Source organism: Podarcis erhardii (assembly GCF_964252035.2).
Source record: "Podarcis erhardii genome assembly, chromosome: 9".
NCBI lineage: Eukaryota > Metazoa > Chordata > Lepidosauria > Squamata > Lacertidae > Podarcis > Podarcis erhardii.
Window position 1 is genome coordinate 57,432,868 of NC_138512.1, and position 25,269 is coordinate 57,458,136.

The 25,269-nt window shown below is 41.3% G+C and overlaps 2 protein-coding genes and 2 long non-coding RNA genes across 9 annotated transcripts in view; 2 read left to right on the forward strand and 2 right to left on the reverse strand.

Moving 5' to 3' along the window:
• The first annotated feature begins 1,743 nt into the window (after window positions 1-1,743).
• GIMD1 (GIMAP family P-loop NTPase domain containing 1) lies at window positions 1,744-10,328 on the forward strand. 2 transcript variants are annotated; one of them, XM_081877379.1, is made up of 3 exons: window positions 1,744-1,820; window positions 7,390-7,804; window positions 9,922-10,328. In XM_081877379.1, the coding sequence occupies exons 2-3, from the start codon at window positions 7,412-7,414 to the stop codon at window positions 10,189-10,191; spliced, it is 663 nt and encodes a 220-aa protein (XP_081733505.1). In that variant the 5' UTR covers window positions 1,744-1,820; window positions 7,390-7,411; the 3' UTR covers window positions 10,192-10,328. The 2 variants fall into 2 exon arrangements, with proteins under 2 accessions (XP_081733505.1, XP_081733504.1); XM_081877378.1 differs by lacking the exon at window positions 1,744-1,820 and adding an exon at window positions 6,112-6,215.
• A 2,336-nt stretch (window positions 10,329-12,664) lies between these two features.
• AIMP1 (aminoacyl tRNA synthetase complex interacting multifunctional protein 1) overlaps window positions 12,665-25,269 on the reverse strand; it is a 34,892-nt gene continuing 22,287 nt past the window's right edge. For all 5 annotated transcript variants that reach the window (XM_081877156.1, XM_081877154.1, XM_081877155.1 and 2 more), the window contains 2 exons: window positions 23,745-23,913; window positions 12,665-12,920 (listed from right to left, as the gene is read on the reverse strand). In XM_081877156.1, the coding sequence (XP_081733282.1) occupies window positions 12,754-12,920; window positions 23,745-23,913 (336 nt within the window). In that variant the 3' untranslated portion in view covers window positions 12,665-12,753. The remainder of the gene's footprint in view (window positions 12,921-23,744; window positions 23,914-25,269) is intronic.
• Window positions 13,043-14,536, reverse strand: LOC309350490. Its single transcript, XR_014160431.1, has 2 exons — window positions 14,419-14,536; window positions 13,043-14,346 (listed from the first exon to the last, which is right to left on the reverse strand). It is a non-coding gene; the product is annotated as an uncharacterized lncRNA (long non-coding RNA).
• LOC309350507 lies at window positions 13,541-17,757 on the forward strand. The gene is made up of 2 exons (XR_014160448.1): window positions 13,541-13,613; window positions 14,356-17,757. It is a non-coding gene; the product is annotated as an uncharacterized lncRNA (long non-coding RNA).

The window sequence follows — 25,269 nt, forward strand, 5'->3', positions numbered from 1 at the left end:
AGAATTCGCCAAAGGGGTTCAAGTGAGATTCTTCATTGAAATCAGTGACTGCTTATTTTGAGTCATGCCAAAGGTGCTTAAGAAGAAGAGTTTGGATTTGATATCCCGCTTTATCACTACCCGAAGGAGTCTCAAAGTGGCTAACATTCTCTTTTCCCTTCCTCCCCCACGACAAACACTCTGTGAGGTGAGTGGGGCTGAGAGACTTCAGAGAAGTATGACTAGCCCAAGGTCACCCAGCAGCTGCATGTGGAGGAGCGGAGACGCGAACCCGGTTCCCCAGATTACGAGACTACCGCTCTTAACCACTACACCACACTGGCTCTCTTAAGGTCATTGCCTGGTACAGAGTTGTTGAACTTTGGGTCTCCAAATGTTGCTAGACTACAACTAACACCATCCCCAGCTGGTAATCTGACTCCTCGGAGATGAAGGGAGTTGTAGTCCAAAAACATTTGGGGACCAAAGGTTGAACAACTCTGGCCTAGCAAAGCCAGTTTGCTTGGTTGACAATCCACTTGCAACCACTAAATTCCTTTGCTCAAACTGAGCAGGGAAGAAAAGAAATGGAAAAGCATAACCAGTCATTATTTTCCAGAGATCTATGGCAAAACCAGAGTGGAAGCTTCCCAGATCACACACAAGGAAGTTTAAAGAGAAACTTAGCATTGAAGATAGTAAAATAAATAAACAAAATCGCAAGGCATGTCAGAAAATAAGAAAATATACTGAGGACAAGGTGGCATTACTGGCTGCTAAACTTTGCGGTCAGCAAATATCTCAAATTTTCTGGAGGGTTAGCTACAAGGGGAAAAAACAAGATCAGTTTGTTTGTACAATTGCCTTCCATATTTGTGAACCAAAATCATGACTCACTAACCATATTACAAAGAATAATGTTTACAACTTACCTCGAACATAACACATGGAAGATGCATTGACTTCAGTAGACCCTACTTGTATATAATGGCTGGGGTCAAAGGTGCCACTTTGAGTGGGCTCAAAGCCTTGGCATTGACCAGAAGAATGTTTGGTTTCTCTGTCCGCCTTATATAGTAGACCACCATGCTATGCTGCAGACTTTTTTGGAAACTCTCCTTGGTTTGAAAAGTAATTTGCCATGTAGAATGGAGAAATGCTGATTGAAAAACACATGGTTGTAGGAAAGTAGTTATGCAGTTCTTTTGGATCTAGGCCAATGTTTTTAGGGTATTAGATTTCTGCTCCCTTCCTCATAGCAAGCTTTGAATTGCATTCATTTCCTATTGTGTAGCAGAAGTGGAACTTTGATTTCAAAAGGAGTGCACAGTCTACATTCTGTTTCCATTATCGGATGCTATCAGTGTTTCCCATAATTTTATGAAACAAAGGGGTAAGCATCTGCAAATGGCCCTACATCAATTGATGTCATTTTGTTTCCCACCAGAGAGTGTGAAATGCACGAGGGCACATCTTAAATTGTTTATTGTGGCATTATCTCTGGCTATATCAGAGTGCCTGTATGCAATGAAGTTCTAAAGAGCTGGAATGCATGGGAACCAAGAATCAAAGAGAGTGAAGATATGGGCGGCAACACAGCTTATCTAGAAGATATATCCCACAGTCAAAAAGGTACAGTTCTTCTGGACATATTTCTATTTCCCAATTAAACATTAACTATAACAACCATTGTGACATAGTTTCCTATATACATAGAAACGTAAGGCTGTCATCATAGTGCAGTTTGTATGGCTGCCAATAGGGGTCTATGGAAAGGCCAGCATGAGAGCAGTATGGCAGGCAGGTGCATGAGTAAATGGCACAAGTGACAGGCCACCCAGGTAAGTGTCTAACAGACATAGAAGGTGCTTCAGGGAGCAGTTTGGCAAGCCATTTTCTGAAGTGCCTTCTCCTTTAAAACAGATGGGGCTTGGGGGGAGCTGTGGGGGGGGAGCAAGCTTTGGGGTAGGTGAGGGGGTGGGTAAGATGTAAAGGGAGGGGAGTTTGGTCAGGTGTAAAGCGATGAGATGGTGACAGCAGTCACGAAATTAAAAGATGCCTGCTTCTTGGGAGAAAAGCAATGAAAACCTAGACAGCATCTTAAAAAGCAGAGACATCACCTTGCCAACAAAGGTCCGTATAGTAAAAGCTATGGTTTTCCCAGTAGTGATGTATGGAAGTGAGAGCTGGACCATAAAGAAGGCTGATCGCCGAAGAATTGATGCTTTTGAATTATGGTGCTGGAGGAGACTCTTGAGAGTCCCATGGACTGCAAGAAGATCAAACCTATCCATTCTGAAGGAAATCAGCCCTGAGTGCTCACTGGAAGGACAGATCGTAAAGCTGAGGCTCCAATACTTTGGCCACCTCATGAGAAGAGAAGACTCCCTGGAAAAGACCCTGATGTTGGGAAAGATGGAGGGCACAAGGAGAAGGGGACGACAGAGGACAAGATGGTTGGGCAGTGTTCTCGAAGCTACCAGCATGAGTTTGACCAAGCTGCGGGAGGCAGTGGAAGACAGGAGTGCCTGGCGTGCTCTGGTCCAGGGGGTCACGAAGAGTCGGACACGACTAAATGGCTAAACAACAACAACAACAAAGCGACGGGGGGTTGGCCAGGTGTCGGGGAAAGTGGGTTGGCAAAGGTGGGCAGGTGGGGTTGATGAGCAGAGCAAGCAGGGGTGGCAGCCCTTAGTAATACTGTAGATATGTAAGAAAACATTTTCGAGATGTTGACTGGGTACAACTATATTAACATAAAACAAGATTCCCTCCAACATTTCTTCAATGAAAATAGGGATACCCTATTTAATAATAACAACAACTATATTTTATACCCCACCCATCTAACTGGGTTGCCCCGCTCTGGGCAGCTTCCAACATGTATAAAAACATAATAAAACATTAAACATTTTAAAACTTCCCTATACAGGACTACCTTCAGATATATTCTAAAGACTGTATACTTACTCATCTTCTTGGCTCAGGGGTCAAATGACTCCATACCCTCTAACATTTTTTTGATGTAAATAGGAACGTCCTAAGGAAAAGTTACTTTCTAGAATCTAAGGGATTTAAGGATTCATCATGCATTGAAGTAAAATATCAACAGGATTATCCTTAAACTCTTTTCAGAATGCCCAGCTTTACTTATGAGTTGCTACTACTTTTGACAGTACAGGTAACTGACAACTTACACACATTTAACTTGTGCACATTCAGCTTATGCACTTGGCAAATTTAAATAAAAAAAGGCGGGGAGGGCATCTGGGGGAAAGGAACTTTGACAATCCCACTTGCCAATCCACTCAGTGTATTTTGACTATATTCATCCTCACTTTTGACTTTCAGGCATCTCTTGAAGACTTTTTTTTAATGCCACCAGGCCTATGCAGTTGTTTTAAGTGTTCTTGACTGGCCAGTCCTTTAAATGATTGTTTTGTATTGCTTTTATTAGTGGTTTATATTGTATTGTTCACATATTGTTGGGGGCAAGCCTTAAGTTTTTAAATATGGTGGCACACAGTGCCATATTTCTAGAAAAAAAGAGGTGCCGGAACTCACCATGAATGCCTCCCATGTTCTCTTATAATGGCAATGGTGCTCACCTGAGAGGCTCCAGAATTGAGTTTCTGTGAGCTCCAGCTGAAAGAAAGCCTTGGTAGCACAGAATATAAATACATTTATAAAGAAGTAAATGAAATGGAAGCAGTAGCAGTGGAGGGCAGCAATCAAGAAGATGGCTTCACTTGCTGAAGCATCAAATAAGTCCTTGGTCAGGGTGAACCCTGCCCCAAGTATCTACAAGCACTGCTAGTTGGGTTAAAGAGTTTCCCCAGTGTTTCGCTCATTTCCTTGAGCAGCCCTCTTCCCCCAATAATCAGCTGAATGTTAAAACAAAATTCTTAATTGTCCTTAACTTGCTGTGAATGGGAGAAAAGAAGTTTTCAGCTAGTTGCATCAGTACCTGTGAAACAGGCATATGCTGCCACCTTGGGGAAGACTCCTTCCCTGAAGTTGAAGAAGCCTTGAGTGTCGTCACATAAATCAACTTCAGGTTTTGCTTGTCATATCCCCACAGGAAGAAAGGTTTCTTAAATCCTTCTACTCATGCGGTCATAAGATCTTCCAGATGTCTCCCGGCATCATGCACATTACGATGCTCATTGTGGAGAACTGCCATTGTTCTGAGTTGGAGAAGCACAGTCTAATAATGTGTCATTTCACCATGCCTGCTTTTTGCATGCCTGCATTGCAAGCTAATAAAATGGAACGGTCCAAGGGTCTATGCTAACCTTCCCCAGCCTGGTGCCCTCCAGATGTTTGGGGCTACAGTTGCCATCATCTCTGACTATTGGCCATACTGGCTGAGGATGATGTGAGCTTGTAGTCCAAAACACATGAAGTGCATCATAACAGGGGAGTCTGCTGTTTTCTATAAGACAGAGAACCAAAGTCAAAGATTCGTAGGATAGTTCTATCTAGCTTTTCTCTCTGAACTTAGCTGCTCTTGGGGGTTTCAGACCATGTTTTCTAGAAGGCATGCACAACAACCTACAGGACCGCCTCTCCTGGTATGCCCCATGGAGGAACTTAAGGTCCACAAATAACAACACTTTGGAGGTCCAGAGCCGCAAGGTGGTTAGATTGGTCTCAACTAGGGCCAGGGCCTTTTCAGTACTGGCGCCGACTTGGTGGAACGCTCTGTCATAAGAGACCAGGGCCCTGCAGTATTTGACATCTTTCTGCAGGGCCTGCAAGATGGAGCTGTTCCGCCTGGCCTTTGGTTTGGACTCAGTCTGGCCCTTTTGTTTCCCTCCCCTTATGGTTTTGATTTATGGGCTACTACTAAAATGAGGCTGCATTTTACACTGTATTTTAACCTGTATTTTAATCCGTATTTTAATTAACTGTTCTTTTTTCTTTTATGTTTTATTGTAATTTTATTGGTGTTAGCCGCCCTGAGCCTGGTTCAGGCCGGGGAGGGCGAGGTATAAATAAAAAAATATTATTATTATTATTATTATAACACTCATGCTCATGTAACAGCACACTGAACATCCCAATTTTGCAGAAATAACTCAACTAGGAAGGCAATAGAAATTCAGAGATTACTGTTAACTGGTAATTATTAATACACTAGCAAATGCTCATCATGATGATGGCTGGACTGCTCAGATGGAGGGTTTGAATACTGCAAATACCACAGTAGATGGTGCGAACACTCTTGTGAAAACCCTCAAAGTGAGAAACCAAGAGGTTTTTGCCTTACTGCAGCACTGGTCCCAAGTACAGTGTTTTCCTTTTAATTATAGGAATTCATGGCAGCCATTCAGTTAACCCCTCAGCTGACACAACTGGAGTTGAGCCTGCTCACTGTCCATGAGGATCCCAGCCATTGAGCCAGTCCATTCCTGCATTCTCTTCCATGGTCAAAGAAGAGCCCGAAATAATTTTAGGAAAGGAAGATGAAATATTGACAAGTGACTATTGTACAGGTAGACAAAGAACAAGTAGTTAGACGAGGTCGTACAATAAAATGTTGTCATGTGGAATACTGTCGTTGAAAGTTTCAGCAGCAAATGATCCATGGCCTTTTCTAGTATACTCCATTGCATTCTCCTTCCTCCTTAGTTTTCTGTGGCTATCGAGCATGCTCAGTCTCTATTGAGCTGGTTTGTTATTGTATAAACACTTTTGTACTTCTGTAAATCTTGGAGTGCCCATCTCTGCTTCTTGTGAGTGGATGGTGTTGTTTGGGCTACATTAGGACCCACCCTTGGAAATTGAATTTACTAGAGCTTGCCACTGCATGTTTATGATGCTTAGAAACTACCCAAGGTATAATGGCAGAAAGAAAAAGGGAGATAGCAGAAGTGTAAAAGGAACAACAACAGCCTTATACAACGTAGTAGCCATTCCAAACAATAAAGCAATTGAACAAAGTATTTTTTCATGACAAACCTCTTCTTATGAGCTTTGGGTGAAAGCAAACAGAAAATTGCAATCCTGCTGAACAACTAGAAGGAAGTAAAGTGCCAAGGCAGATTATTGGGGCATTTCTTATCAGCTATAAATGAGGATCATTCTGTAACCGATTAACCTGAGTAAAGAGTCTGTGTCAGTCTCACTGTGGTACAACAGCAAGATCTGCTTCAAAGTACAAGCTGCCCATCAAAGACAAAGGCTCTTAAAGAGAGAAAGTGGCCAGGGAAAGACCTTCAGGACACAGTAAGGTAAGTAAAAACTGGAGCACTGCCTGAAGCTCCGAATGTTGTTTGATGCAGTTAGATGGAGGTAGAAATTGTGCTATATATAAACAAACACTAATATACAAGACTCAGCAACCATGGATTGCGGCAGCAATCTCCGCTCACAGGTAGCTCATGCTATATTTTTGTTTTAAGTCCAGGGCAGAGTAGTTCTAGTCTGCAGACCAAATGTGGCTTCCAGGCCCCTCTACCAAATCCCCAGGAGTTTCCCTAGGTCATGTTCCTTACTGGATCTGCTACACACCCTCACTGAGTTCTTTTGCCTGGCTGGAATGTGTATTTGAACCATAATAAGAACTTTTACCTGCTGGGATGGATAGATGTGTGTCTATGGGAAAGGGATTCAGGAACTGCAGGCTTTTAAATAATCCTGGTAACAACAGTGGCGTAGCGTGGGTTGTCAGCACCCAGGGCAAGGCAAGTAATTTGCGCCCCCTAACCCGTGGATTTTAGCACTCGAGTGCGAGCGCGCCCCCCCCCAGATGTTACGCCCAGTGTGGCCGCCCCCCCTGCACCCCCCACGCTACGCCACTGGGTAACAACAATAATTTTCATGTTATTAACAAACAAAATAAGCCATAAAGAGCAACCCCTGTGCAAAACAGTTGTTGCCTATATAAAACTACGGCTGTTTTCATTCCTAACAGAAGGAGCAGTTTCTGAAAGAGACATTTCTTCTACAGGTACTTACATATGAATGTAAGAAGAACCTGCTGAATCAAGACCAACATCCTTTTCTCACAGTAGTCAAACAGATGCTTCTGAAAAATCATCAAAGCAAAATTTAGTGCAACAGCACTCTGCCCACTTGTGAGTCCCAGCAACTGAAGTACCTCAAACCTTCCTTTGCCTGGCCACCCAAACTGTGCCCAGACAATACTTACAGTAGTTATTGCAGGAGAGCATTGCTGCTTTTGATGGAAGAGCATTTGCCTCACATGCCCATTCAGGGATAGGAATTTGCAAGAAAGAATCCAGTCCTACAGGGTTCCATCCCTGGGATCTCCAGGAAGGGCTAGAAATGCCCCCTGTCTGAAACCAGTCAGTGTGGACAGCACTAGACGTATCAATGGTCTGGCTCACTTCAAGGCAGCTTCCTATTTTGCCAAGCATTATTAATTCTCTTTTCTGTTTCCAGGGATTTGTAGGAGGAAAGCACAATGTCCGACGACCGCAAGATGACGCTCAACCTCCTCTTGCTTGGAAAGACACAGAGTGGCAAAAGTGCTACAGGAAACACCCTTCTAGGCAGCAGAGACTTTGCCAGTTTTCTTTCCCCGTCCTCCATGACCACAACTTGCAGTCTAGGCCGCAGCTGTCCCATTTTGGGCTTTGCGCGCCGCCGAGGCAGTGAGCTCACTGTGCAGGTCCAAGTGCTGGACACTCCCGGCTACCCTCACAGCAGCCTGAGCAGAGAGCAAGTGAAGACCGAGGTGAGAAGTGCTTTGGTCCGGCACTTTGGAGAGAAAGGCCTTCACTTGGCCTTGTTGGTCCTGAGGGCAGATGTTCCACTGTGTGAGGAGGAAGAGGACCCTACAATCCAGCTAGCCCAGGTAAACTGTGTATCAGTAAGCATATCCAGTAGAATGGCATATCAAGATTTAACTGAAAGAGCAACGTCACATTTCCATGCAATTCTCTGCGTTCAGGAAACATGAGTATTACCCAAATGTGCATAGTTACAGGTAGGTAGCCGTGTAGGTCTGTTGTAGTTAAAACAAACAAACAAATAAACAAAAATTCCTTCCAGTAGCACCTTAGAGACCAACTACGTTTGTTATTGGTATGAGCTTTCATGTGCATGCATGAAGAAGTGTATCTGAAGAAGTGTGCATGCATACTAAAGCTCATACCAATAACAAACTTAGTTGGTCTCTACGGTGCTACTGGAAGGAATTTTTGTTTGTTTGTTTGTTCCAGATGTGCATGTTAAGACGCTGGGAAAGAACTTTAAGCCAACAAGGTGGGTTGGCTTCTGCCTGGTGTGCAATGATGCTTTGCTGATTCACCAGATGACAGATGGCTCAGTGACAAGTGCCCAGGTTGCAGGTTGCAGGTGTCCTTCCTGGTATCTTCAGTTAAAAGAAACAGGTAGAAGATACTGGGAAGACCTCTTCCCAAGAACCTAGTGAGCGGCTGCCAGTTAGAGACAACAACAACAACAACAATTTCTTATTTATACCCCACCCATTTGGCTGGGTTTCCGGAGCCACTCTGGGCAGCTCCCAACAGTACAAACAGTATTCTTACAGCTTTTCATGTGTTTTGTGTTGCCTGATAAGCCATTGATGGGACAATCTTAGGTTAGGCTGGCCTCGACCAGGGCCTGGGCTTTTTTGGCCGTGGCCCCGATCTGGTGGAACGCTCTGTCACAAGAAACTAGGGCCTAGGACTTGACATCTTTCTGCAGGGCCTGTAAGACGGAGCTGTTCCGCCAGGCCTTTGGCCAAGGCACAGTCTGACGCCCTCTCTCCTTCTGTAATCCTCATAGAACTCTAGCCCAATTGTTGCCATTAATTTGATTCTGAATTGATTTTAGAATGTATTTTAATTAATTGACTGTGTGTTTTTATGTACACTATGCTATTTTTACTTGTTATTAGCCGCTTTGAGCCTGGCTTTGGCCGGGGAGGGTGGGATATAAAAATTATTATTATTATTATTATTATTATTATTATTATTATTATTATTATTATAGCATCAAGGAGTTTCATTAATTCAGGCTCTGAAAGTTTTAAAACCTTTGGGCATCATCTTCCTTTTTACGGTGACTGCTTGGTTCTCAACCTTATTATTTTCAGCCACCAATCTTGCTTTGCAATCCGTAATTAAAATGATGTGTTTTGATCCCAGAACATAACATATGGGCAGTGCCAAGAAACCAGGTTTAACTTTGTACATCTAGCCTCACAAGTAGAACAAATTATCATATTTTTTTGCCTTTACGGGTTTGGTGAGCTCTAGGTAAAGGTAAAGGGACCCTGACCATTAGGTCCAGTCGTGACAGACTCTGGGGTTGCGGCGCTCATCTCGCTCTATGGGCCGAGGGAGCCGGCGTTTGTCCGCAGACAGCTTCCGGGTCATGTGGCCAGCATGACTAAGCCGCTTCTGGTGAACCAGAGCAGCACACGGAAACGCCGTTTACCTTCCTGCCGGAAGTATTTATCTACTTGCACTTTGACGTGCTTTCGAACTGCTAGGTTCGCAGGATGGTGAGCTCTAGGAGCTGACAATTCTAACACGGTACACAGTCCTTGAGCTGGGATGATTCTGGCAATTGTTACTGAATTGCAACCTCCAATTCAGCCACAAGATGGCAAATTGACTGCCACTCCTCGGCAGGTCCTGTTGTAAAAGGACAAGGTGGATGCCATTGAAACAAGTGATTCCCCCAAAGTCTATGCATCATATTTATTCATTTATTCCAAGGAGCTCAAGCCTATCCTTCTCAACATTTAAGCCATTCAGGCAACTGGCAACCCACTATAAATTCATCTTTTATATAGACCGAATGAATTGAAGTCAACTTCCAAAGGAAGATTGCTCATAAGGACTTCCCCACTATAGGAAAGAAAAGCCTCATTGCAGAGCCAAGCCAATGCATTGCTGTTTGATGAAATAATGTATGAAATAAATGTATTAAGGAACTTTCTCTCTTTCTCTCTTTTAGGAACTCTTGGGTCCTAACTGGAAAAGTTATACTGTCATCTGTCTTACTCATTCTGACCAGATTGAAAAGGCCAGATTCACTACAGAACAGTATTTGCATTCTGCCACAGACACACTTCATAAACTCCTACAGTCAGTGGAGCAAAAGTACATTTTTGTAGGCAATCACGAGCAGCCTCTGAAACAGGAACACCTAGAAGTTTTAAGGAAAATTATGGAGTTTTTGAAGCAAAACAGTTACCAGACCCTTGTGTTTAAACAAATGATATAAACTTAAGCAGCTGATTTACTTTCAGCTTGCTTTTGTGTCTTGTCTTTTAACTTTAAAGCTCATTAGGCATCTCGTGAACTGCCCTGAGACCTGAGGGAATAGGGCGGTATACAGATTTAATAAATAATAATAAATATTACTTTTTGTATCTTTATTTTTAGATCTTATTTTGATTTATGTGGAAATTGTTTCAGTTTGTGTGCTTTTTGATGCATTTTATTAGGTTTGTAATTATGTAAATCTTGCCGAGCTGTAAACCAGCTTGAGCATGGGTTTTAACTATGGAAAGGAAGAATACAAATAAAATTATGCTGCTGCTTGTATAACTCAGAAACTTCCATGCTGCTCCTTACCCACTCCTGCTGTACCAGTCAAAACAAGCCAGAGTAGCTCTTGACATACTTTTTGCTTCATCCCAAAAAAACCATGAGTAATATTCCCAGAACAAACCATAGGGTAGAATTCAACACTATACCTACTCAGAGTAGACCCGCTGAAATTATTGAACATGACTAATTTGTCGCTTAATTTTAGAGGGTCTACTCTGAGTAATAGTTGAATTCCACTCATAGTTACTGCTCACAATTTGGCCCAAATCTGAATGAAATGGCATGAATAGCCAATTTGTTTGTGGTGGTGACAGGAACAGGAAAGGACCACCATGGGAACTTTTGAGCAGCGTACACTAGCGCGCTGATCAATCAGATTAAATGACTGTTTTAAATAATGTTTTAATGTGATGTCTAAACAGACCAATGTCTCGATTTACAGATTAAGGATAGTTTACAACGAAGTAGCTAGCGCATCAAACTAGAGGCCTCTTTTCAACTGTGTATCAGCTTATCCCAACCCGGTTGGCTCCAGCTCCTCCTCAAGTAAAGCCAGGGAGAAGAGGCCTGCCAGACAATTTGGTCATCGTTTGCTAACCCGTCAGCATTCACATAAATTGTGTTATAAAGTAATTAGTAATGGTGCACAACCTCAGTGAAAATGCCACTGAATCCAAAGAAATGGTTGAACTCAGTAACACTGCTGAGAAAGAAGGTAAGATGTAGGGAAAGGTAGCTATGCCTAAGCAAGCATACTGTTAAATACTTAAATCCTGTTCATCCAAAGGAACTTTGGGACACTTAATCTCTCTAGATTTTGCCCAGTAACTTTAATACTAGACTACTTAAGCCTATGGAAAAAAACAGGGCTTGTTTCCACACCATATGTCCAGGATCAAATCAGTCTCCTGCACTCAACCCAAGAATTTTCTTAACCTCTCATTTTCACCTCTCTCATTGGCTGAACACTTCCTATGAATGCTGTACTTCCCTGACTCACAGGGAAGTAAATCATTAGCTTGGTTTGTGCACATTAAAGTCAGAGTTTAAAACAAACAGTGGTCTGCTCCTGATTCTGCCAGAATTCAGAGTCTGGCTTCTATGCAAACCTCTGGTGCACTCTAAACCATTGTTTAGTTCAAGCTATCAGGTATATGGACCAGGCTTTAAGTTATAGGGCGTTCTCCCTCCCATCACAGACACCCCCAACCTTTTCCCAGCCCATTTGTAATTAATTTAGATTAACCAGCCCTGCTCTTTTAGTTAAATTGCAATGCAAAATTCCATAATTTCCACATCTGTGCTCCATTCCGTCTCTTGTTCATAAATGCATTTATACCATTTTGGAAGAAACAGAACTGTTATCTTCAATACCCCGTGAAAGAATGCCAGATATAATTTTACAGCACAATGGTATGTTATATACAAGTCAGTTTTATTATTATTTTGTTTTAGCTTTAAATTGCTTACTGAACCATGCCCTGGGATTGCTTGTGGTGAAAGGCTAGAAATGTTTTTAAAAATAAAAAAAAATATGCAATGTGTGACATAAAATTTCATTACAGCATTTTTTATTTTATTTTTTTAAAACCAGCTTTTAGATTTCCTGGTATCAGGTCATATCTAATTGAGTCATATCTAGTCTTCATCTTAGCCTACTTCTCAAATTCAATTTAGGCAGGAACTTGTAGGTAAAATTTGTATGCCAAATTTAACTCAACTGATGATTTCGGTTATTAAGTGATCAGTAACTACAGCTGTAGTTTTTCCAATATGATTTAATATAAAGTAATTATAGTATGGCACAGTCACCATCCTTAGCATGCAAAGTCAACTTGCACATCCATCCAAACACACATACCATTTATCTACCAACTGTTGTTGTTTAGACGTTTCCGACCCTTCCTCCACCAAATAATCATTATCCCAGTTCCTCTGACTTAATCTATTTCGCACTTCACAAACACTGAACCTCCTTTTGCCCTTTTAGAAGCCATTTGCCCTGAAAGCAAGAGTTACGCTCCACCTAATGAATGCCTATATTCAGATTCCAGAAAGCAGGAAGCGATGAAAGAGAAATATGAAGTTGTTAGCCATGGAAACTCATTATTTGGTAACAGGTGTACAAAAATGAATGAGAATAGTTTCGGGTGAGGCAATTATTTGTTTTTAATTGTGTTTGAATTCCTTTCCATTAAAAATGACCTATAGCGCTTGCAGAACCGATAAATGTTTATTTGATTCCACTGTTGGCCATGGTAGCAGCTCTGCAGACTCCTTTCCCCCTCACTTCAAATGGTACTCCTTTGTATGTAGCAACACACTGGCCATCAGTATGAAGGTCAGGCTGGATCTGCTCCCATATTTTCTTCTTAGGGTTAAGTTCTCGTTCAGGGTCACCTATAAAACAGACAGACATGAAAGCAGGATAAATCATTTTAAAGACTGTTTCTTTTCAAAATGTATTGGAAATGGCATGAGCTGCTAGAAATCAACGTATTAAGTACAATTTGGGGGGGGGCGGGGGCGGGGAGAGTTCTTTTTCTGATCCATATAAAATAGTTTGCCCGCCACGTAAAGGGTTTAACTGTAACAGATCTAGCGGGCTAAAAGGAAGAACTCTTGGCTGCCACAGTCATGAGAACCTTTATTTTAAACCGAAGGTTAAGGAAAGTGTGCCATGAAATTGCAAATTCCCCTCCCTCATCCATCTTCCCTCCCACATGCCAATTCCTTTCACCCTGCACCATGGTTAGCTATGCACCATGGTTAGCCTGCATCATTACTATTAGCCATCCCTGACACTCACCATGGTTTGCTTCTAACCTGAATATGAAACCAGTTATAAAGCCATGACTTCAAATTCTGGTTAGAAGCAGACTCTGGTTATTAATAGCAATGCTTAACATTTGTTCCAATAGCTATCCACAAGTAGATTAGATATGAAGCAGCTCTCTGAGAGGAACTGGAATGCAAAGACAAACAAAATATTTTAACTCCACTAATTATTATTATTTTTAATCACTCAGACATGTTCAAAACAAGGAAGCACACAAGGATTACCAATTCTGTGGAAAGCTGGAGCTAGGGAAAGTAAGTCTGATGCTCTTTTCCTACTACTTTTTGAAACGGCTGTGAATGGTTAAGGGAGTCACAATAGTGGAATAATACAAAGCCCAAGAGTAAGATCATCAAAACTATTTAAGTGAGCTAGGTGTTCTGCTTCCCATCATAAACATGAGAGGCCATTCCGAGCAGCAGTAATGCTTTACTCCTTATTCCCCTAGTGCAAGATTCATACAGCAATTAGTGTCCACATTAATACATTCGCTAGGTACACGTGCTTGCTGAAAGAATTCTTGGTTTCAGAAAGCTCATGGAGCTGCTGTATTGCAAAATCAGGTACACAATATTAGGACCAACATCAAATGACACCAACCTATTCTTAAATAAAAATAATAACTAAAAACTTCAAAGGAATTCACAAGTAGAATAAAGAAAGCAAACCAAAATACATCATAGAAACCAGCTGCACGAGCAAGAAAAACAGAGCTAGAGAAAGAATGAATAATAATAATAATAATAATAATAATAAAAATAGGGTGCACAACTTTGGGGAAGACTCTGCCCATAGGATCTGATGGCATAAAGAGGTGACTTTTGACAACCCACTTTTTCCTGCAGCCCTCAGTACCATTTCCACACAGTTTAGATGAATTTAGGGGGCCTTCCAGGACAGTGTGGAAGATTATACGTTGGGGGCTGCAGGGGACGTGGGAAATCATAAAAAGTCACACCCACCCATGCCCAAACACCACTGTCATTGCTCCTCTAGATCAAAACCCTTCTGTTCATAGAAGGTGAAGCCTGGGTCTAACCCTATATGGTTCTGAATGACGTTTGCATACCAACAATGGAAAGAAAATGTGCAAAATGTATTATTTATTCCTGCTTGTAAGAACAAGCGGGTTTCAGTTCATAATTTAATGCTGATAAAACAAGGATTTAAATTGTCCATCCAGAATGGCCTGAGATATCTTATCCTCTTTGTACAATTCCTTCTAGTAAGTACAACAAACTGTAACAATGGTGAGCCTCAATAACAATCATTTTCATTATCAGCCTTTTTGCCAACTAGGAGCCTCATTTAACATCCTAGAACGGGCTGAATAGACTTTGTATTTTGGCTGCCCATTCCTTTTGATGAAGCCTTTTAAAACTCAAGCCCACAAGGCAGAAAGAACCCAAGACTATTTAAAAGGCAACAAAAGCAACTTGCAGAATTTACCCAAAACTCCCTGGGGAGCACAGAGCTAGTTGCTTACTTATCTGGATCCCTGTCCATGACATTTCTTAAATTACCATATTTTTCCATGTATAAGACTAGGTTTTTTTCCTAAAAAATAATGTCAAAAATTAGGGGGCGTCTTATACATGGATAGTGTCTCCCCCATTTTCTTAAATCTGAGTCCACCAAAATAGGGGGCATCTTAAACATGGGGGCGTCTTATAGACAGAAAAATACAGTAATCCCCCCTCCAATCTGCTTTTATTTCATAATCTCATACTGAAGATTGACTTACAATTAAGATTGGAAATGGGCTCAAACCAGAGGCAACTATCAATTTATGATATTTCTGGATGCTTGGAAATATCCAAATGCCTTATCGTTTAGCGACAGCTATATGCCTGTCAATTCTACTCCTTTGTGGCAATAAGGGGTGTGGTGGGGACAGAAACTCTTTGCTTCCATTCAAACTCTGTGTTAACTATTGAAAGGGAACAGAAAAACAACAACCACTAACTGATTTCATCCTGAGCATACTAGATGCTTACAGGTGCAACTGCCCCATAAGCCACCTTTGATTAATTTTGGCCACAAATGTATTAATAGTACATCAGGTTTATATGTCGGAGAAGCTGAGCGCAGAAATGGCCACAGCATTTCCTCGTGGAGCTTGCTTGAGTTTGGTGCAACCCAATTATACTACCAGATGGCTGGGGATCAGCTTTCCACCTCAGCAACAGCCATAGAGTTAATTATAATTAACCCGCTACAACTCTGTTAAACAGATCGGCTTGTGACGAAGAGAAGCTTCAGTGCATCAGCCATAGGCAGCGAGTAATTTATAGAGAAACAGTTCACCTTTTAGAGAAACAATAAGGCACCCAGAACAGGGTGGCTAACCTGTGGTCCTCCAGATGCTGCTGGTTCTTGACACCCATTAGCCCCAGCGAGCATGCCCAATGGTCAGTGATTATGGGGGTTGTCAAACAACATTGGGAGGACCACAGGTTAGCCGGCACTGCCCTAGATGATCTGCCCCATAGTAAACAAACAAGCAAACAAATCATTGCCCAACCCCATCCCAACTTTTGGAGTAAGCTAGATACTTGGGGGAGGGGGAGGGGAGAATTCTACGCAAAGCAAAAATTATATCACCCCAAAGGTAAAGTCAATCCTTTTCAAATGCAAACATTATAAAAGCAAATTTAGTTTTCAAGAATAAATTAAAATCTGGCTTTTATTACACAAACACCTTCTGGATCTTATTAAAACTTGCTTTGGAATACCCAGGCAAGCTCCCCTGGGATCTGTGGTGGGCTTGTATTAGATTAGCACAGGCACCACTTTTAAACATTACCAGAGCACTGTGTTGTGCGTTCCACAGTAAACCTCCCCTCTGCATCCCCTTCTCGCAAGAGAAACAACCACTGTGAAGGACAGCTAAAAATAAGATGGGAGAAAACTCATGATTCCTACTCTTTGGGGAGAGCAGTTAGCTTTCTTTAAATTTGCAGAAAAGCTAACTGACAGGCATTATACTGCTCTGCTGTGCTGGCTCGTCCAAGCACTGAAAACATACCAGAAGTTGGAACAGAACAGGCATGGGATGCTTGAGTGAAAGGCCCAAAGGTAAGTAAAGAGATATTTTCCTCCAGTAAGTGAGGAACTCGAGACCCAGAAAAGCCTCTCTTCAGAATTGTTACAGTACACTAAGGTAGTGTACACATTAATGCTTATTCTGGGTCCAGTGGGCTCCCACTGCTAGTGTTTGGAGCAGGGTACACAACGTTCGCCACAATCCACAGGTATCTTGTAGCTTCTCGATAAATACTCCCATTTGATGGGCTTTCCATCAAAGAAGTTTCCACCTGATTTGAAAACGGAAGCTGCAGTTAAGTTGAGATGTGTACATTTTAGGCAACCGTTGTGCATGCAAATGAATCAGACAATGGGCGTAGGTTGAAGACATCCCTGCCCGATCTCTGGTATGTGCAGCAACTTGAAATGCAACAGAGTGGATGAGTTCACTGGGTTTCAAGCCATTAATGTGTACATGCTTCCAAGTGAAAAAGTCCAAACCAGAGATGGGGAATCTGTGGCCCCTTTTCAGATATTGTCGGGACTCCTGATTCCCATCAGATCCAGCAAACATGGTCAATGGTCAAGGATGTTGGGAGTTGCAGTCCAGCTATCTCTATAGACACATTCCCCATCCCCAGTCTAAACTGAGTATTAAATAAAGCTACAGTAAGTTCGTATTTAACTAGAATTTTTAAATTTGCTGTTGAGTAAACTATCCTGTTCATGTTAAAGGAAGATGAGAAAGATAGTATCTTTAAATGTGCTTTTCCAGAGAGGCCCTATGTGATCAGAATTCGAAACCTGTGAAAGCAGTGACGACTCATATGACTCATTACTGCCTCCAAGAGGCATCCACACATCAGTTACTTGGGGCAAATGACCTTGAAGGACAATGAGCTCCTAGGTGCCAAAATCCCAAGGAAGCAGAAAAGACTATGTATGAGACCACAGCTACACGCATGTTACAGAGATGGAAAGAAGATAAAGTTCCTACCAGAGAAGAATGGCAGATGAAGTTGATGGACTATGCCAAAATGGCTAAAATGACCAGAAGAATCAGAAATCAGGAAGACCAACATTTTAATAAGAAATGGGGAAAATTTTATAACTTATCTTAAAAGACCATTGTAAACAGTTAAACTCGTTAGTGGGATTGGAATATCACTTGTAGTTTAAGGGTGAATTCTGGACACAATGGAGATGTAAAAGATTTGAATCATCATAAATGATGCGAGGAAGAAATGATTAATAATAGGACCCACAAAGAGGAGGATGGAAGTCCAGGAGATTTCTCAGAACCTTGTTTTTATTATTTATGTATGATATATCTCTGTAAAATGTTAATTTGAAAAACCAAATAAATTATTATTATTTTTTTAAAAAAAGACAATGAGCTCCCAAACTGAATCCAGAGATTGCTACGCACAGCTCCTGTCTTTGCATGAATGCAAGTAAATGATATGCGCAAGTATGTCAGAGCAAATTTCCTGGGAGAACTACTTCTAGGCTGCCGTGTGGCAGAGCACAGTGCTACACTTGAGTATTTCTGCTCCTCTGGTAAAAGCAAGTGGCTGGACCCAAATTCACTGGGAATTAACAACAGGGCTTCACAGGCCCTGGATCACGTTTAAGCTTCAGCAGCGCGAGCCACTAATGGCTAAACCAGCAGGTTGTGGTTTCAGAAGGAATTTTACAGAATGCGATGTGTCCTTACTCAAACTTTCCAGATGTCGTGGGTTATTATGTAAATAAAAGTATGTTCCAATCACCAGCGAGGAGCCATGGTATACACCAACGGTTAAATAGAGAAAGCGATCCAATGTGCAGTTCGAAAATATAAACTGCACTTCCTTGCTTTGGACAGCAAAGTTGCTTTTGCAGTTGATGCCCCCTTTCCCTCTTCAAGATAGCTAAGACCAATTGCTAGGTGGGAATTAAGAGGAGAGGGAGAGAGAGATGGAAGCAGGCAAAGACCACATCAGGCACCTGCTCCAGCTGGGTTGGTCTTGCTTAATTTTAAGTATCTGGCTTTTCATGTATGCCTTGCATTATATTCATGATATGAGTTGGTCTGTGGGCTTCAATCAAAAAGCACAATATAAATCTACTAATAAATGAAGAAATAAAGTTGGGACACTCTCTTTAAGCTGGTTGGTTCAATTAAAAAAGTGAAGCCGCTCCAACAGTTCTACATCATTCATCTTTTCTCCATCACCTTTGCCTTTTTTTCTTTTTCTTTTTTTGCAAATTAGTCATCTTCCAATAGAGACCCTCCCCCCATTCATATATTTATTTACCCTATACCACAGTATCAGGAGAACTAATACAAAATAAAAATGGGCTGTGGTGTCAGAATGAGACTCTTGCACTATTCGGTACAGCATATTCTCAGAGAATATACTGCCTTTATTTTGCAGCTACCAGATTTGTGAGCAGTTCTTTTCCTTTGGTGCTTTAGGGAGCACTGTTTTATTCTGCAGCTAAGATATATAGCCTCAGAAGACCGAACTTACTTAAAATGGGTTATAAATCCTTCACTTGGAACTATTAAAACTCCTGAGTTATCTCTGGTTTCCTATCAGAAAGGAAGCACTAGTAAAGTTCACAAAGTCTTCTCTCACGCAACACTGGCTAGTTCCTCAGTGCAACCTTTGAATCATGTATGTAATACGGATTGGGGTGGGGAAAGACGAGACTCTTTCATAATCAATTTATATGGGGGGGGGAGAGTTTACTCCAACTCTCCTTTCCTTGAGAAAGTAAGATGGGACTGCAGAATCAGGCCAATGACCCATCTAGTTCAGCATCCTGTTATCTTGGTTGGGAAGCCCACAAAGCAGGACCTGAGCACTCTGCCCGCCTGCAAGTTCCAGCAACTGGTATCCAGAGGCATATTCAATTCTTCTCTTAATGATCTGAAGCAGGGAATTCGCCTTTTTCAAAGCTGACGCATGCTGGGTCAATATCTCCATCCAGCTGTCTACTGTGACCTCAAGGTTCCTGGGTTTGTTCACAGCCCATGAGAATATATGTAAAACTAAGATGTTTTTGCCTCAATGTGCATCACTTGACACTTGCTTCAATTCGCTTAATTTGCCATTTTATTGCCCATGCACTCGGTTTGGAGAGGTCCTTCTGGAGCTCTTCAGAATCTATTCGTTTTAATGACCCTGAACAATTTAGTACAGTATGCCTGCAACTTGCGCTCGCTTTACTTATGTGATCACCTTATATTGGTGTGTGGGGGGGGATAAATAAATGGAGAGTCAGGGAGAACTGACCTAGTAGTGATGTATGGAAGTGAGAGCTGGACCATAAAGAAGGCTGATCGCCGAAGAATTGATGCTTTTGAATTATGGTGCTGGAGGAGACTCTTGAGAATCCCATGGACTGGAAGATTAAACCTATCCATTCTTAAGGAAATCAGCCCTGAGTGCTCACTGGAAGGACAGATCGTGAAGCTGAGGCTCCAATACTTTGGCCACCTCATGAGAAGAGAAGACTCCCTGGAAAATACCCTGATGCTGGGAAAGATGGAGGGCACAAGGAGAAGGGGACGACAGAGGAATGAGATGGTTGGACAGTGTTCTCAAAGCTACCAGCATGAGTTTGACCAAGCCGCGGGAGGCAGTGGAAGACAGGAGTGCTTGGAGTGCTCTGGTCCATGGGGTCACGAAGAGTCGGGCATGACTAAACAACAACAACAGGGAGAACCACCACTCTCAGCTTTCCATTTACTTATCGTTTCCCCACCCATGCTTCCAGCGAGCTTTTTCCTCGCTTACTGGGCTTTGGGAAGGCAGTGCAAGGTGTCGGCCAGCAAACAGGCTCCCGGAACCAAACCCTTGCATAAGGGGGGGCGCACTTTCTCATCATTGGCTCACCCCCAGTTCTAGATCTTTTATGAACAAGCTAAAAAGCACAGGTGCCAATACCATTCCTTGGGGGACTCCACTTTCTATATCTCTCCATTCGGAGAACTGTTCATTTATTCCTACTCCCTGCTTCCTGCAACTTGACCAATTCCTGATCCAAAAGAGGACCTCTGCTCTTCTTATATGACTGCAAAGTTTACACAGAGGTATTTGGTGAAGTACTTTGTCAAAAGCAGACTATAAATCAATAAGATGCAACAATAAAATCCAGTTAAAAATAAAACTACAACCCACAATAAAGCCATATCCAGTTACAACTGGACCCTAAGCATCCCCAAAAGGAAACAACAACTGGAGCTTCAAGGGCTTTTCTCAAAGTGTAATGGGGTTATTTTTAATTTCGGACAAAAGCACATTAAAAGAAAAACTCTCATTTAACAATGATTTAGAACACTTGCAGGGGCATGTTTTTTGTTTTTTACTTTGGGGGGGGGCGGTGATGGCAATTGAACATTCCTTTGCTTTCCTAATACAAAGTTCTAAATGGAAATAGATGAGCAGTAAGCTTTTAACAGAATCATTTACAAGCATTTAGGCAAGTGTGAGAGAAGGAAATGATGTTAGGATTAAGAAGACAGTCAACTCACAAGAATACATGCAATGATGCTCTTTCAGAAGTACTACTATGGTTTATGCCAGGCTTCCCCAACCTGCTGTCCTCCAGATGTTTTAGCCTACAACTCCCATGATCCCTAGCTAACAGGACCAGTGATCAGGGATGATGGGAATTGTAGTCCAAAACATCTGGAGGGCCTGGTTTATGCTATAGTTTGATATGCAGGTCAAAGTAGAAAAATGTTTCCACTGACACTTTAAAAAGGCATATATTTATGGATCATGCCCCTGTTTTGTTTAGAAATAACAGACAACAACTCTTAATTTATCAGAACTAGCTAGAAAATAAATTAAACTATGACTGATGACACTTCTCTCCTTTAAAAAATAAACATCATATTGGAAACTTTAAAAGGACTTGTAAAAGAACAATTCATCACTCAAATACTGTTTACATGTTTAGTAATCTCTCTCTCTCTCTCTCTCTCTCACACACACACACACACACACACACAACTTGAAAGGAGGAACGCCCAAGAAACTATAATATGGTGGGTTATAATCATGTGATTTCCACACATAAATCTAATTTCATGCAAGCAAACAAAAAACCGTGTCTGTAGAATTTTAGAATTTAACCTCTGGGAATGAAAACATTTGTTTGGTTGACATTTAGGGATAATAGGCCCTAGGGAAAAGAAACATTAACTGCAGTTTTTCTTCCCCCAGACATTTTTATTTTAAAAGCGGTGATGTAATTTGGTATAATCTATCACTCTTTTCAATTCTGATAGCTAAATGGGAAGTGTGCACACTTTGCAATTATGCATAAACAGTACTTTTAGTGCGGTTGTTAACTGTCCTAGAAGCCACTATAGCCCTTGCTAATAAAAAAATATTTATTGCAACCATGAACCTGCATTTTAAGCCATTTGACAACATCTAAAGGCATATGCTCTCAGTTCAATAAATGTCAGAGCAGAGCCACACATGGAATCTCTACATTTAGAAGCAGTGCAAATCTAATCTAATCATCCTCTAATGTGGACAAACAGCGGACACACATATCCATTAAGCCAATTCCGCTGGGAGGCATATGGCCGTTCATTGCAGGGATACAGAATGTTTGACAAGATGTGTTTTTTGGCAACACAATTTCGGCTTCAACTGAAAAGCTGGTTTGTTATTGACTGCAGAGTCCGTTGGGCAATGCCTTCTTTGATTTTATGTTTGTGGTATTAAGCCTATCATATTATATTGCCAGATCAATGGGAAACAGCCAATTTGATTGCTCTTGGATAATATACGGGCTGTGTTCTCTCTTTTCTCCAAATCTTGATGAGAAAAAAATATATATGTTGCCTTTTCTAGAAAATAAATTAGCTTCTAGGTTAAGATTGTGGCAATGCAATCTATGTGTTGCGTCTCTTAAGGTTGGGTCCAGAAGTTGCAACTGGTGGAGAATGCTGTACTGACACTGCATGACACCTATGTACCGGTCTTGTTTTTGGCATATAAACTCTAAATAACTTGGCACCAGGTTACCTCCAAGAACTCCTTATTATATACCCTTGCCCAACCTCTTAGATCCTCAGGAATGACACTTTTGGTAATGTTGTAAGTCCTGGAAGTTTGTCTTATGTCTACCAAGGAAAGAGCCTTTTTAGTGTGGTGGCAGCTGTGCTGCAGAATTCACTTCCAAAGAGCATCAGGCAGGCACAGGATTACCATTTAGGCATGGGCTCAAAACTCACCAGTTACAAATCTACAACCAATGGACCATCAACTCATGTTGTAAAGTCACTAGAAATCCAAGAAAAGTTAGCCCTGGGTTGCACTAAACCATGCTCTTGCACAAGTGGGACAAATTTATGCCCCAGCAACAGCATTTCCCCTTCCTCTCCTTTTCCCTCTGCGCCCTCCTCCAAATAAAAATAAAAATCTGGTCTGTACAGTTGTGGGATTCTCCAGAGCAGACAGGGGGTTAAGTGGCACAGGAGGAACACAGGAGGAAGAGAAAGTCCACTCATATCAAATAATAATAATAATAATTTATTTATACCCTGCCCATCTGGCTGGTTTTCCCCAGCCACTCTGGGAGGCTCCCAACAGAATATAAAAAACACGATAAAACATTAAACATTAAAAACTTCACTAAACAAGACTGCCCTCAGATGTCTTCTAAAAAATAATAATAAAAGAGTTGGATACAACTCTCTATTCTTAACATTTTATCTGAACCAAGACCATTTTATTGGAACCATTTCATTTTCTTTCCTATGCACCAGTTCTTTCGCTACAATCTCTCAGTAAAAATATATCACTGGTACACTCTCTACGCCATCATTTACACCTCCTAATTGGTGCTGCTCTTTCATACTTTTTCAATATGAACATTTTGTACTTCATTAAAGCACTAACTTCCTGGGCAATTCTCAAGTATTCCCCAGCCTGTCTAGTTCCTTCAAATACAGGACAGCTTTATCCCTTTTTTAAAAAATAAAGTCTATCTTGTGCAAACCCATCCATTTGTCAGACACTGCTTAACAAGTTCTACCAGTCTCTGCAAGTTGATAGTGACATATTCCTCCTCCTCCTCCTCTTTGCAAGTACCAACAACCTCACACACAATTCACAAATGCATTTCAAAGTTCCTTCATGTGGGGTGTAGGTGGGTGCAGAGAAAAAGCCAAATTATTTTCAGCAAATTTTGCATGCACTGGGCTACACTCACAGGGAAGAATTATTTCATTCATTAGCGTTAATGATAAAAGTACTGGATAATGTCGTTTCTGTACATGTTGATATATATATTTCCTCAGCAATTTCTGCTGATATCCCCATCTCCAAGATGCTTTTGCTTACCAGGGAAACCTTCAAATGTAATTCTGTCTCCAGGAACAACCCCACTAGGAGGGATTAGAATCTCCACCTTCTCTGGCGTGCTAGCACACATCAGCATGGCTTGGGACAAAACTCCTCTCATTTTCACCGGCTTCAGGTTACAGAGAAATATCGCCATCCGGTTTTGCATCTGTACATGGGACATAAGTTAAAACAAAAATGAAATTTAGCTAGGCTTCTCTGCATTTCTTTCACAATGAGGAAGCAAGGGAAAAAAATTAATGCATGCAACTGCACAGTAAAACACGCAAAAACACCAAGTATGCAGATACAAATATGTTAGCAACAATTAACATTCTTTCAAGACTAATTCAGTAGTAAAAGCCAGGAAACAATTAAGGATAACTGTATTCTAATACAGACACACAAGAGGGTGCAATAAAGACAACATTGTGTCCTGGTGCTTGGATATAATGGCTGAAAAAATGTTTTACTGACTTTCCATTCTTTGTGGTCCTGGGTTCCAACTTTTAACAGTTACTTAATGAATTTTTGTAAAAACATCCTTCTAAACTAATCAGAGAAAGCATGCCCAGGTGGTTTACCATTCAGGATGTAATTATTCCAAAGACAGGAGGACATTTTTGAAGCATATTTTATCAAAACAGTTGTCCATAATGTGCACTGCAATTCGTTTATTTAAAACTACAAATGCTTCTGGGTCCCCCCCCCCCCCACGAGGGAAGACTACAATGAATAAGCAGAACAATGAGGCCTCATTAGTGAACATTGCAACTAACAACTTGGTCAAGAAAACAGATTGTTGTTCTTTTAATAGACATAAATCAAAAAAGATATTTGACAATAAAGTTACTGATGATATTCAAAAACCTACCAGGCATACAAACCGATGTTTGTGTTTTCACACAAATTGTAATTTAAGCAGCAGTTTTTAATTAATACATTTGCCAAGTTGAGGAGAAAGAGACTAAAAATGGTTATTAGACATTAATAAGTTTAGGTTGGAAGCTGCAGCCCATTTCTAACCACCTTATGTATTAAAATATGCAACAGTCTGCCTTAAAATCATTGGGATTTCATTGATCACAATGAACTGTTGGATAAATTTAAGGCAGTCCCAGCTGTCTTAAACTGAGGTACTAAATGGATGTTTGGAACGCCAGGAACTGTCAGAACAAGGAACAGAATTCCTTCTCCTTTCCTGAATATTATATTGGATAATATTGCTTAAAATTCAGGATCTGGCTTATTTCAATATGTTCAGCCAGAAAGGATGTTTTCCTTACTGCAGTTCCGTTTAGTGTGGGTGTCCTTCAAGCTGTCTGGGTTGTGGAGATTCCACTGTATTTTATGTAAGAGGCAAAACACAATGCCCTGGATGCTTCAAAACATATTGGGACACAGATGAAGCCAACAACAAACAGTCTCTCATATTTTTATTGCAATTGCTGGTATAATATAACTACCAAAACACACACAGAGCTGACTCCTTTTTATATTTCCTAGGAAAGAGAAAAAGTGAGCA